This window comes from Miniopterus natalensis, chromosome 17 (assembly GCF_054644295.1).
Source record: "Miniopterus natalensis isolate mMinNat1 chromosome 17, mMinNat1.hap1, whole genome shotgun sequence".
NCBI lineage: Eukaryota > Metazoa > Chordata > Mammalia > Chiroptera > Miniopteridae > Miniopterus > Miniopterus natalensis.
This window is the reverse complement of record NC_142097.1, coordinates 44,630,090-44,641,774: the sequence shown is the minus strand read 5'-3', so window position 1 is coordinate 44,641,774 and position 11,685 is coordinate 44,630,090. Positions and strand designations below refer to the sequence as shown.

General features: G+C 62.9%; 1 protein-coding gene across 3 annotated transcripts in view; it reads left to right on the top strand.

Annotated features, from left to right (window-relative positions):
• Positions 1-631: 631 nt before the first annotated feature.
• The window catches only part of TBC1D16 (TBC1 domain family member 16), a 43,729-nt gene continuing 32,675 nt past the window's right edge, over positions 632-11,685 (top strand). For all 3 annotated transcript variants that reach the window (XR_015715898.1, XM_087826396.1, XM_087826395.1), the window contains exons 1-3: positions 632-713; positions 5,323-5,561; positions 6,728-7,322. Coding sequence is in view for 2 of the 3 variants with exons in the window: in XM_087826396.1 (XP_087682522.1) it covers positions 5,384-5,561; positions 6,728-7,322 (773 nt within the window). In the remaining variant the exon portion in view is untranslated. The remainder of the gene's footprint in view (positions 714-5,322; positions 5,562-6,727; positions 7,323-11,685) is intronic.

Sequence of the window (11,685 nt, the reverse complement as noted above, 5' to 3'; positions counted from 1 at the left end):
ATGGATTCTCCGTCGCTCTCTCTCAGCCCAAGCTCCACCCCACCGGGCTCGGTTTCTGTAAAGCGACAGCCGTGCCGACGGGCGCGCAGCCCGCAGCTCCGATGCCCCAGGGGACCGCGCGGGGCGCCGGGGGCCCGGGGCCGCTAAGTGCCCCAGGGGTGACAGGCGGAGGTGGGGGCGCGAGGGGCCCTGGGGGCCAGCTGCACCTTCGAAGGGCAGGGGACCCAGCCAGGAGCCCGCCCACCCATCTCCAGACCTGGGGGGCTCGGCGCCCCCTCCGCGGAGGGGGGATGCCCAGGGGCTGCTGCAGGGTGTAGTTCCCTTCGTGCCCAAATAGGAAAAAAACAGATTCCGAGGGCCGAGGGCGAGAGCGAGCGCGCACATGGGATGTCCCGGGATGGGGGCGCGGGGCTGGGGACCCGGAATTGGGGTGACCGGGGCCAGAGACCTAGGGCCAGAGGGCGGAAGGCGACTGTGGAAGTGGCGGGGTGGGCATCGGGTCCGGCCGAGGTCGGGGTGGGCCTGGGGCGGGCTGCGCGCCGGGTCGCGCGCGGGGCTGGGCCGAGGGCGGGGACTGGGCTGGCCGGGGGCGGGCCGGAGGCCGGGCCTTGTCGCGCGTCCCCGCCTCGCCCCGCCTCACTGGCGGTGGTGGCGGTGGCGGCGGCGGCGGCTCCCGGAGCCGGCGCGAATCCGGCCCCCGCTGTGGGACCCGGGTGGGTATCGGGGCCCGGCCTGGGGCCACGGGGGCGGGGTTTGAAGGGCCCCCGGGGGACCGGGCGGCGCCCCCTCGGCAGGGATGGGTTGGGTGCGCGGGGAGCGCGGGCCTGCGGCCGCAGGGCCCAAGAGAGGCCAGGGTCTGTCCGCAGCCTCGAGAGGTGAGGGGTCCGAGCAAGGGCCGGGCGGCGGTCAGGCACCCCGGACACGCGGGGAGCACCCTGGGGATCCCCTCCCCGGCCCTGGGGGCGCCCCGGGCCAGGAGTGGGCCTAAGTCGGGGGAGACTCGGTCCCCATCCATCTGGAGCCGTGGACCGGAGAACTTGTGGTCTTTGTCTGGCCGGCTGGTCGGAGCACGCGAGCGAGAAGTTGTAGGGGCCGCGTTTGCCCACGGCCCCCGCAGCGCGCCGTCCGCCCACCGCGCGCCCTTCGCCTTCGCGGGCCTCGGGGTGGGTAGCCCGGCCCAGAACCGCGGGGCAGGAAACTCACCCCTCTCACCCCGGCTCTTCCCTCGTGTTCTCTACTTTAAGAAAAGGCAGAAAGAAGAGGGAGAGGCAGCCAGGCAGTTTCAGGTTGCTAAAGGCACCGCGCGGGGCCCTGAGGTCCTGCGGTTCCCACGCCGGGACGCCGGTGCCGTCCGCTGGCCACCGGCTCGCTGGGATCCTGCTCAGAAGCGGCCAGGCCAGGCCCGCGCTCTTTCCCGCGGGGGGGCTGTTTTGACGCCTCCTGGAGTCAGCGAGGCAGCGGCCAGCGGGGCGGGGGCGCCCCTGTGCCCGGGCCGTGTGTGCGTCTTGCTTTGCCCCCTGAAGGCACAGATTCTCTTATGTGGAAACGAGGGAAATGCCTCGCAAAAGAGGCCCTGCGGCCCTGGCCGGTGTGGCTCAGTGGTTAGAGCGCACCAAAAGCCTCCTGCTCCACTGGGGGTCAAAGGCACGTACCTGGGTTACAGGTTCAATCCCCTGCCCCTCGGGGTAAAAACCAATGGAAAAAATACCCTCGGGTGAGCATAAAATAAAATTTAAAAAGAGAAAAGGTCATGCCACAGGCACAGGATCAAAGGGTGAATCAAAGGCCCAGGTTCGAGAGCCATCCACTGAGTAGAGAAGCTTCAAAAGTCTGCGTGTTCCTTTTAGAAATTCCTCATTAGAAACATTCACACTTAATTGCTTGGTGAGCATTAAACCAGGAACGCTTTTGCAGAGGAGGGGTTATTGGCGTGAGGACTGCTTTTCACAGCGGCCATGAGGTTCCCTGAGGCAGCTACTGTGTTTCCTCCGGCGCTCGCTGGCTCCTGGGTGTTTATCAGCAGAGCCTCAGAAGAAGGTGGCTAAGGAAAGTTCTTATCGGTGGAATTTTTAAATCCTCCAGCCATGAGGCTGTTGTGTAAATAGCTTCTCCTATCCGTGCCTGAAGTCACTTAACCCACAGAACAAACTGTAAAGTCAGGGCAGAGATTATCCCCATTTCACAGACGGGGACACTGAGGCGCCGGGAAGCAACTTCTCCAAGTCCACGCAGGTATGAGTGACGGAACTCGGGGCCATGGGCGCAGGATGCTCCAGCTCCAAAACCCCACAGTGCCACACTGCCCCCTCTTGTCACTGGCCCCCATCATTCACATGTACACCGATTGGCTGCCTCCCCGCCGCTTGTGCAGACAAGACAGTGTGGTTCACTCTGCCAGGTGATTCATTAAAATGCAGGGGACCGGGGACTAATCCCATGTCACCACTAGTGGCGTTTAAGAAGATAGCCCTGGGGTTCACACAACTGCCCCCAACTGTGCAGGCCTCGCGGCCTGGGTCTGGGCAGGTCTGGGCAGCTCCGGGCAGTGGTTACGAGCGTGGCCTCCAGAGCAGCCTGCTGGGTTCAACACCAGCCCTGGGCAGGGCGCTGACTGAGTTCCTCCGAGCCTCGGCTTCTCTTCTGTAGAGATAATACCACCTGCCTCGAAGGCCTTTGGCAGCTAGTAGCCTGCAGGTGCTCAGGGCTTGCTGGTATTTATTATTGTTGTTATTAATGACCATCGTTTGGAGTGTTCGCCTGTAACTAGATGAGTAGAAACATTTTGGTTTTGGTTTTCGATTCTTTGTACCTGTGGTCCATGAGGGAGTGGGAGCCGATGAAAAGCAGAAGTGGAATTCGCCATTTCGGTGCATTTATACTGAGCGTGGTAACTTTCCAGGGGGTGGGGGCCTGGGTCCCTGCTGCAGTTTCCGGAACAGGGCAACCAGGTTGCCTGGCAACACCAATCTTGAGTAGAGATGTCTTGTCTCCCCCCAGCCAGCTGAGAGACCCAGATTTTTTCACAGGCCTGAATCCTCGTTTGTAAGATTAGCCACCGAGTTTCCTATCGTGTGAGGAGGACGTGCTGGGAGGTGAGACAGTTGTAGCTGCGGAGGCCGCCTTATTGCATTGCGCATTGCTCTGCTGTGCAGCAGGTCCTCAGCAATAACATTGTTTCACTCAGTGTTGTTTCATTGTAGCGGTGATTAGACACTATTGGAACCTAACTCTGTTTATGTCAATCAGCCTCTGGTAAATGAGTTTCGTTACAAGTCCTTTCTCTTAAAGTCACAGCCCCTCGCTGTGATGTTCAGTGAGGACTCACCGTGTTTGTAGTCTGGTGATGGAGGCGATGAGCCCGGGGCACCAAAAGAACTCAAGAGGCTGCACTCTCCCCTCCCCTGCCCCAGACTCGGGGAATGGTGGAGGGAATCCTTTTCCATCCCCTTCAGTGGTGGTTGTTTTACGCTATTGGCCACCTGAGCTTCCTTCGGTCGCCTGGTCTCGCATCTCTAATAAATGTACTTTGATGAGCTGTCTGATAGCTGATACCGGACTCGAAGCGCGTTCTCTGTCTTCTGAACTTACGCAGCGACCCTCAGAGGAGGAGGAGCCGGGCGGTGGGAGACTGGGTGCAACGTCTGACCGCAGAAGTTGAGTCGAATGGACGGCACAGGGAGAGGAAAGGGATGGCCCCAAGTCCGTTATCCCATTCTAGGGGCGAGTCCGCCCAGGTGTTTAAAGTGGTTGTATGGGCCCTGGCCAGGTGGCTCAGTTGGTTGGAGCCACGTCCCATACACCAAAAGGTGTTGGGTTCAGTTTCCGGTCAGGGCACATACCCAGGTTGCGGGTTCAATCCCCAGTCTGCAGTAATCCCAGTACTTGAAATGAAATGCAACAGAGGAGGGGTCATCTGAGCGCACAGGTGTGAGGGAGACCCCGCTTCCCCAAACTGTGTGCCGTAGACCTGGGTTCCCTACCCAGGCTGCTGCAGGACTTCCATTGCCCCACACTTTGAACAAGAAGCTGGGGGTCCCCAGAGACCCCGGTGCCCGAGCCTGGTCGGCAGGGTCCTGGGACGGGAGAGGGAGCTGGGCCTCACCCGGTGTGTTCGCAGCAGGTGCGAGCGGGAGGGAGATCCTGTTTGCTGCGCCTGGCTGGTGTTTCATGTGGCATCGCCTTATCCCGCTCTTCATTGATTGGCCCTGGAGGGCAAAGCGGATAAGCCGGTTTCTGCTGGCCTTATGCCCAGAGCTGAGGGGAGCAGTGTGACAGTGGCCAGGCCAGGGGGTATCACCTGTGGGCTTCGCCCCACGACACATTCCCCCTGAGTATCCAGTGGCCCCCGCTGCCTCCCTGCCTCCCCCACCCCAGGGAGCAGCTGTCCGGATGGGTGTGGGCTGTGTCCCTCGGATGTGTGGTAACTGCAGGCTCCACAAGGTGCTGGGACCATGTCTGTCCTGCTGACTGCTGTGTCCTAGCACCTGACCTGAGGTGTCCCTGAAGCAGGGCCTGGCCCAGACCAATGAACAGAGGAGTCGGGGCTCCCAGCAGCTCCAGGCTGTCATGTCTCTGGTCTTCCCAGGAAGGTTCCGGAAGAGCCATTTGCCCCTAGCTCCTGTTTGCTTTCCTGTTCGGGAATTTATGGGGCTCTTTCTTCCAGGGCAGGAAACCAAGGCTGTGGGCCCGAGGGAGCCGCCCAGAACAGGCTGGTCTGGGAGCGTGTAGCTCTCCTTGGTCCCATCTGGTGGCTCCCACGGGTCATGTGCCCAGGCTGTGCCCTCCTGGTCCTGGGCAGGGGCCTCCCCACATTGCTCAGGGCCACGGCTCCATGTGGGCTCTGCCAGCCGGTCGGGGAGGGACTGGAAAACCTCCCTGGGTCACAGTCAGGTCTTGGCAGTGCCCCCGGTGTGTGTGGGCAGTGGAAAAGTGGCGGCATGTGGCGGGTCTAGAGGCTGGAGAGGGCAGGAAACAGACTCTCCCTGGAGCTTCCAGAGGGAGCTTCCCACTGCCAAGCACACCTGGGCCTCACACTGTAAGGTACATAGATGTTGAACCACCGGCACACACCTGAGACTCATGTACTTGCGTAAGTCAAGTACACCTTAGTAAAAATTACAAGTAAAAACAGATAAGAGAGAGACATCCTCGACCTGGAGTTGCCAGGAGGCTCCCCAGGGAGGGGCCTGTGCCCGCAGGACCTGCTTAGTAGTGAACCAGCATCCGTTTGGGGCTGACTGGTGTGAGGCAGGACGCTGTCCCGGGGACACTGGCCAAGCCCATGACCTTGGGCCCCGATGCATCTCCTCTCCCTCTCCCCAGGTAGGTGTGAGGAGCCCCACCTGGGCCGAAGTGTGCAGAGGATGGGAACACTCCCCCGGCAATGTCTCTGGGCCGCCTCCTTCGCCGGGCCTCCTCCAGAGCCTCAGACCTCCTGACCCTCTCCCCGAGTGGTGGCGGCCCGCCCCCCTCCGTCCTGGATGGGGAGATCATCTACTCCAAGAACAATGTCTGTGTGCACCCGCCCGAGGGGCTGCAGGGGCTGGGGGAGCACCACCCAGGTGAGCTGGGAGAGGGGAGGGCGTGGGGTCCAGGCCTGGAGGGAGGGACTGGGGTCCGGGGCCTGAGGTGAGCTCTCTAAGCACCAAGCCCCAGCTTCAGAGGCCCTGCCTCACTTCCCCACTTGCCTTCACCTTGACCCTGTGGACACCTGACCGGTGATGGGGCCGACTCTGCAGACGTGTGTGCTGGGGGTAGGGAGTGGGTTCTAGGCCCAGGTCTGAGGGAGCTACGTGTTCTGGGTATAAAACAAAAGGAACAGCGTGGCCCTTGGAGAGCTCTGTGGTTTAATCCTGTTGTGACAGAAGGTGGAGGAGGGGGGCAGAAGTCTGGGGCTCTCTTCCCTGCCCCAAAGCCACATGGTCTGAGCGTGGAGACACTTGGCCTCCCAGCGGTTCTCCTTGTGCACAGCTGGCTGTTGGCCCCGGGCTCTTGGAATGGGAGCCATGGCTGGGGCCAGAGCCCTAAGGGCTGTAAGGGCCCAGCTCCCGGGGGCCTGTGCAACGGGCCCGGGAATCAGAACATCCTGAAATGGCAGGTGCTGCCTTGGGAAATGACACTGTCCCCCCAAACGGAGCGTGCAGGAGCCCAGAGAGCCCACCCACTTGCTGCCGGCCTCCAAGAAGCCGCCCTTTGTCACTCTCAGCAACCCAGCCAGTGACATGAAAGATGACCCCTTCTTCCAAAAGCCGCATTAGAGAAAAAGATGCGAGAGGGTGGCAGCTGGCTGGGAAAGACCCCACGCCAGCCGCCCATCCTGGAATTATTCTTGTGAAATAGTCTGTGGCCTGCGTCCCCCCCAACAGTGCCGTGACCCTGTTTGCTGGCTCCTGGGCCCACCGGATGGGGACACTGACCAACCCCAGGCAGGGAAGCCTCTGGGGCCACCAGACAGTGGACGGGGCAGGGGGGGCTCTGAACTCGAGGAGGGCCTGGTGGTTGGAAAACACGACAGGCCACTGCTCAGGGGCGGCACTCCCCACCCTGCTGAGTGTATGCTCAGTAAATGCCCATGGCTGTGGCTCATCCCGAGCCCCACTGTCCCAGGTGCGTCCCCCCGAGGGCCAGGCTATGTCCGCAGCTCCCCCCTCTGCACAGCCCTGGGCTGTGGCCCCTGAGAAGCCGGCCCCACTTCACGGCCCCTGCTAACCACCGCCCTCCCCCACAGGCTACCTGTGCCTGTACCTGGAGAAGGAGGAGCTGCTGGGGGCAACCCTCATCCTCGCGTGGGTCCCCAACTCTCGGATCCAGAGGCGGGATGAAGAGGCGCTCCGCTACATCACCCCCGAGAGCTCCCCCGCGCGCAAGGTGCCCCGTCCGCGGGGCCGGCGCGCCCAGAGCTCGGGCGCCCCCCTCCAGGTCTCCCCCACCGAGCCGAGGCCCACGCTGATCCCCAGAGAGGAGGGCATCCTGGTGGTGGCCCAGAGCCTCCAGGACACCGTGCATGTCAGCCCTTCGCCCGAGGATGGGGAGAAGCTGGCGCAGGGCCTGGGGACCGACAGCCCCCTCCCGGCCTTGCAGCCGGCCCACAGCGACTCCGGGATCTTGTCCACGGTCAGTTCGCAAGATGGGACCGAGGAGGGGCGGGAGCCGCGGCCCGAGGCCGGCGAGGAGGAGGGCTCCCTGGAGCTTTCGGCCGAGGTGAGCAGGGACAGCTCCTTCGACTCGGACTCGGACGCCTTCTCCTCCCCCTCCTGCCTGTCGCCCGTCAGCGCCGCCCTGGCGGAGAGCAGCAGCTCCGTGTTCCTGGAGGGCGAGAGCGGGTGAGTTCCCGATTCTGGTCCTGGGCTCTCCGACGGGGCATGTTGGGGCCCATCGCAGGTGTCGCCAGCTCTGCAGGTGCCAGCTGTCCCCATGCCAGGGCCAAGCCCCCGGGTCCCATCACTTTATGCCACCCGAGGGGATTGTGCCTGCGGCGGGCTGATGAGAGATGGTTGTCACAGCCACCGGGCAGCGTCCTGAGGACCCACAGACGTGGTCATGCATGAGGCTCATGCACAGGACGCTTGTGCTAACCCAGCCCAGCCAGGGCCAGCACAGAGCGGGCCGCCTCTGGCCAGAGGTCACCCAGCCAGGCCCCTCGCCAAGCTGGATTTGAGCCCAGCTGGGGCCACACCAGACTCGGAGCACGCAAGGTCCCTCAGGACCCCTGTGAGCCCGCAGCCAGGGAGCAGAACGCAGGGGCGCTTGGCCGGTCTCGGCGGAAAGGAATTTGAGATTCTCTCTGATATCGTTCCCTCGATAAATTGTGGTCCATTAAAGCCCAAGGGTGACCTGAGAACATTTGTGTCAAGCGCTGGGGAGTTGGTTTAAAAGGAGCAGTGAGCTGTGACCCAGGACTCTGGGTGCCGGGTGAGGCTGGCTGAGCTGGGTGCTGTTTCCAACCTGGAATGAAGCTCAGGCCCAGCCTGGGTCCTGCCGTGGGCCTTAGGGCTCCCCCTGCTGGTGCCACATTGTCAGCGCAGCGATCCCTGCGGGGGTCCGGCACCCCCAGGGCCCAGGCTGGGCGAAAGGTGCCCGAGCTCTGGTCTTCACTGTGCCCTAGAGAGGTGGCAGGCCTGGCTGACGGTCCCGTGGCTGAGGGTGGCTGAGGTCTCAGTAGCAGAACAAGAATCGGGGTGGGGGGCTGCTCAGCTCTGCTCAGCAGCCTGGTCCCATGGGAGCTTGGATTTGGGAATTGGGGGACCTGGTTGGCGTGAGGCTGGGCAAGCTCCTTACCAGCTCGGAGCCTCCGTGTCCTCCTTCGTAAGATGGGGGTAGTAATGTTTGTTTTATGGGATTACCCTGAGAGTTCACTCCTGGCCTCGCCTCTCCTCCTTGGTGGTTCTGCAGCCCGGCTGCCGTGGGAATCCCCCAGGGGACCTTTTACACAATCCCGATGCCCAGGCAGTTCCCTGAGCAGTGATTCTTGCTCAGGGCTGCTTCTGCCCCCAGGGGACATGTGACAATGTCAGGAGATATATTTGTCACAACCGGAGGGAGGTGTTATTGGCTTCTAGTAGGTGAAGGCCAGGGATGCTGGCAAACGCCCCGCAACGCACAGGACATCCCACGACAGGGTGATCTGGCCCAAATGTCCAAAGCGCGAGGCCTAGAACTTCCTAGAGGTTCCAACTGCCTCGTGGGGCCCAAGTCGGGAAATCGTCTTGTTTCTTTAATTGTCGTAAAATACACGTAACACAGACTTGCCAATGTAACCATTTTAACTGTACAATTCCGCGGCATTCGGTGCATTCGCAGTGGCGCAGCCACCACCGCTATCCAGTTCCAGAACTTTCTCATAGTCCCAAGCGGAGAACCTGAGCCCACTCACAGCCACTCCCCCCCCCCCCCAGCCCCTAGCCCACCACCAGTCCGCTGTCGGCCTCTGGGGACCTGCGGGTTTGGGCCACGTCAGTATAAGAGCGATCCCGCTGTACCTGCCTTTTGTGTCCAGCTCCTTTCACTCCGCGTGACGGGCCCAAGGTCCACCCGTGCCACAGCGGGCGCCGGGAGGCCTCTTCGGGACTGACGGGCGCGCCGAGCGATTCTGAGCGGCAGCTGGATTTGAGAGTCTGACCGCGTGCTCCGTACCACGTGCAGACTCCTGGGCCGCAGCTGCGGGGCGTCCCTCAGGTGCGGGTCCACCCTTTATGAGCCCCGCCCTCGGCCTCGGGAACCACCTCTCGGCCTCCCAGGCCCTGCCCCGTGCGGTTTAGCTTAGGGGCCGTCTGTCTGCTCAGAGCTTTAACGGACGGCGCTCAGGTTCCCCGGTGGGTGCGCGGGCTGCACTTGTCAGGGGGGCCGCTCACCATGTGGCTGCTCTTCTGGCCGGTTCAGCACCCGGTCCCGACCCTGCCGTGCATGGCAAGCTGCTGGAGTTAAAGAAAAGGCAGATATGGATTGAAAAGGGGCTGGGGCGGGGCCTGGAATCTACATTTTTTCACAGGTGATTTTAGTGTGAGCCAGGTTTGGGCACTGGGTGGGGACCACCGCCCACAGTTTTTGTGTCCCCACCGCATTGGAGACCCTTTTCTGCTCCCTCTCATTCCCCGCAGTGCCCGCACGGTGGGGGGACTGGAAATCCCAGACTAAAACGGCCCGTTGTCCTGGGCACCGTAGCACAGATGTCCCCACCCCGGCTGTTCATGAGAACGCCCTGGGCAGCGTGTAACCGCCGATGCCCAGGCTGCACCTGACCACTGGACCCAGGATTGCTGGGGGGGTGGCCCAGGGAAGGGCGGTGTCTGAGCTCCCCAGGGGTTCCCAGCTGTGCAGATGGGGGGAAAACCAAAGGGGGGGAAGCTGCTCCTCCTGGGGTCCTGGCTCCTCCTGCAGAGGGGGCGCGGGGGCGAGGCCCCGGCATCGTGCTGGACCAGATGTCCCCAGCGGGCCTGGCTCTGAGGACATGGGTGCCCGTAGCTGCGTCTCCCAACGCAGCTGGGAGTTGCGCCCCGAGGGGAGAAGGTGGGCTGGCTCGCGGGGTCCCTCTAGTGGCGGAACCGGAGAACTGCATGTGGAAGCTGCGCGGCGGCCGGGGGTGGGCGAGGGGGGATAGCGCCCCCACCCCAGAGTCCCCCAACTTCGTGTTGCATGGCAGGTGGCTCTCAGAGGGCCGAGTCGCTAACGATGGCTCTGTCCGTTCCTAAGCTACCTGGGGGTACAGCCAGCAGGGCCTGGCCTCTAGACGGTGAGGCCACCGGGCACTTTCCCAGCCCCAGGCGCAGCGACGGCCAAAGATCCTTGACCAGTGAGCGCCCAGGGCCTGGTCCTCGGACCCGCCGCCCGCTGAGGCCTGAGCTCTGCCCACAGGGTTCGCTTCTGTGGCTCCTGCCACCCCTCCTCCTGTGGTCGGGAGTCGAGGCTGGGTTGGGGTGGAGGTGAGCCTGACCACCGGGCGGAGCAGTGGCCAGCCCGTCCTTCACCTCTGTCCTGAACGGCACCCGGCCCAGTCTCGGGGGCCAGCGGGGTGAAGATGTAACACCACAGGACCCCTGCCCCCCACGGTGACCCCGTGTGGACCTGCCCGTGGGGCCTGGGTTGCGATATGTATGAACCGACACACAGCTCCCCACCTAAATCAGAGCCTCTTGGGGAGCTCGTCCTAAGACGCGACCTACAGCACGGCCCAGACTCACTGGCCCGAGGGTGCTCGTCACGCGGGAGAAAGTCCTAAATGTCCAACAGAAAAGGGGCATAAGCCAATTTCAGTTTATCCCTCAGATCAAGGTTTTAACTGGGGCCCGTGTGCCCCCGAATCTCGTGCCACTTGCGGATGGGTGCCCATGGGTGAGCATTTTCCTGAGGAGGGGGCACCATCCGACTCCCCAAAGGGCCTGTGACCTCCCCGGGGTCAGAGCTGCCGACGGAAGAGCGCGCAGGATTTATAGACTGTAGGGCGACGAGGAAATTCAGTGTATCGGAAATGGAGCAGGTGGCAGGTTCCCGCACATTCTGATTAAAACCTGCGGGCGGCCTGGGCCGTGGGCGCTTGGCCGGGGCAGTGCCGCCCAGCCGGACGCTGGGGGCCGACGGAGCTAGGCCAGGCCTGCGCCACCCCCGCGTGGCCTCGGGCCTCGTGCAGCCCTGACAGGTGCAACCGAGACACCGAATTTTAAATTGTACAGAACACTGATCGATGCGGATCTAAACGGGGCCTGGACCACTGCGCTGGACGGCGCAGGTGGACAGGGGCACGTGCCAGTAGTTGGGATCCTGAGACTTGGAGTAATGTTTTCCTTTCCTCAATTTTCAAAAATGTTACCCTGTCACGATATGAGGGTTAAGTGAAACCACGTTTCTAAAATCGCCAGCCAATCCCGCCTGCGCCCACGCGCCCCCCCAGCTGTCTCGCTCGCTTGTTAATGAAAAGGCCCCCGGGGTGTGTGAGGTCCCTCCAATGAAACCGATGCTAATGACCTGCCACCCGCAGTCCCCAGAGCTTGTCACTGTGCCCCCACCCCCGGGGCAAGTGTACGCTTCCTGTCCTCTCTCCGAGGATCCTTCTTCGGGCCGTGGCGTGTGGGCGACAGGGCTGCTGGGTGGCCTGGCCAGCGGGGTGTCTTGGGGGCTTCCTCGGTGCGGTGGCCCCGCCAGCTCAGACGCGGGTCCAGGAGAGCCAGGTGCGGCCTCAGGGGCACACGGCCC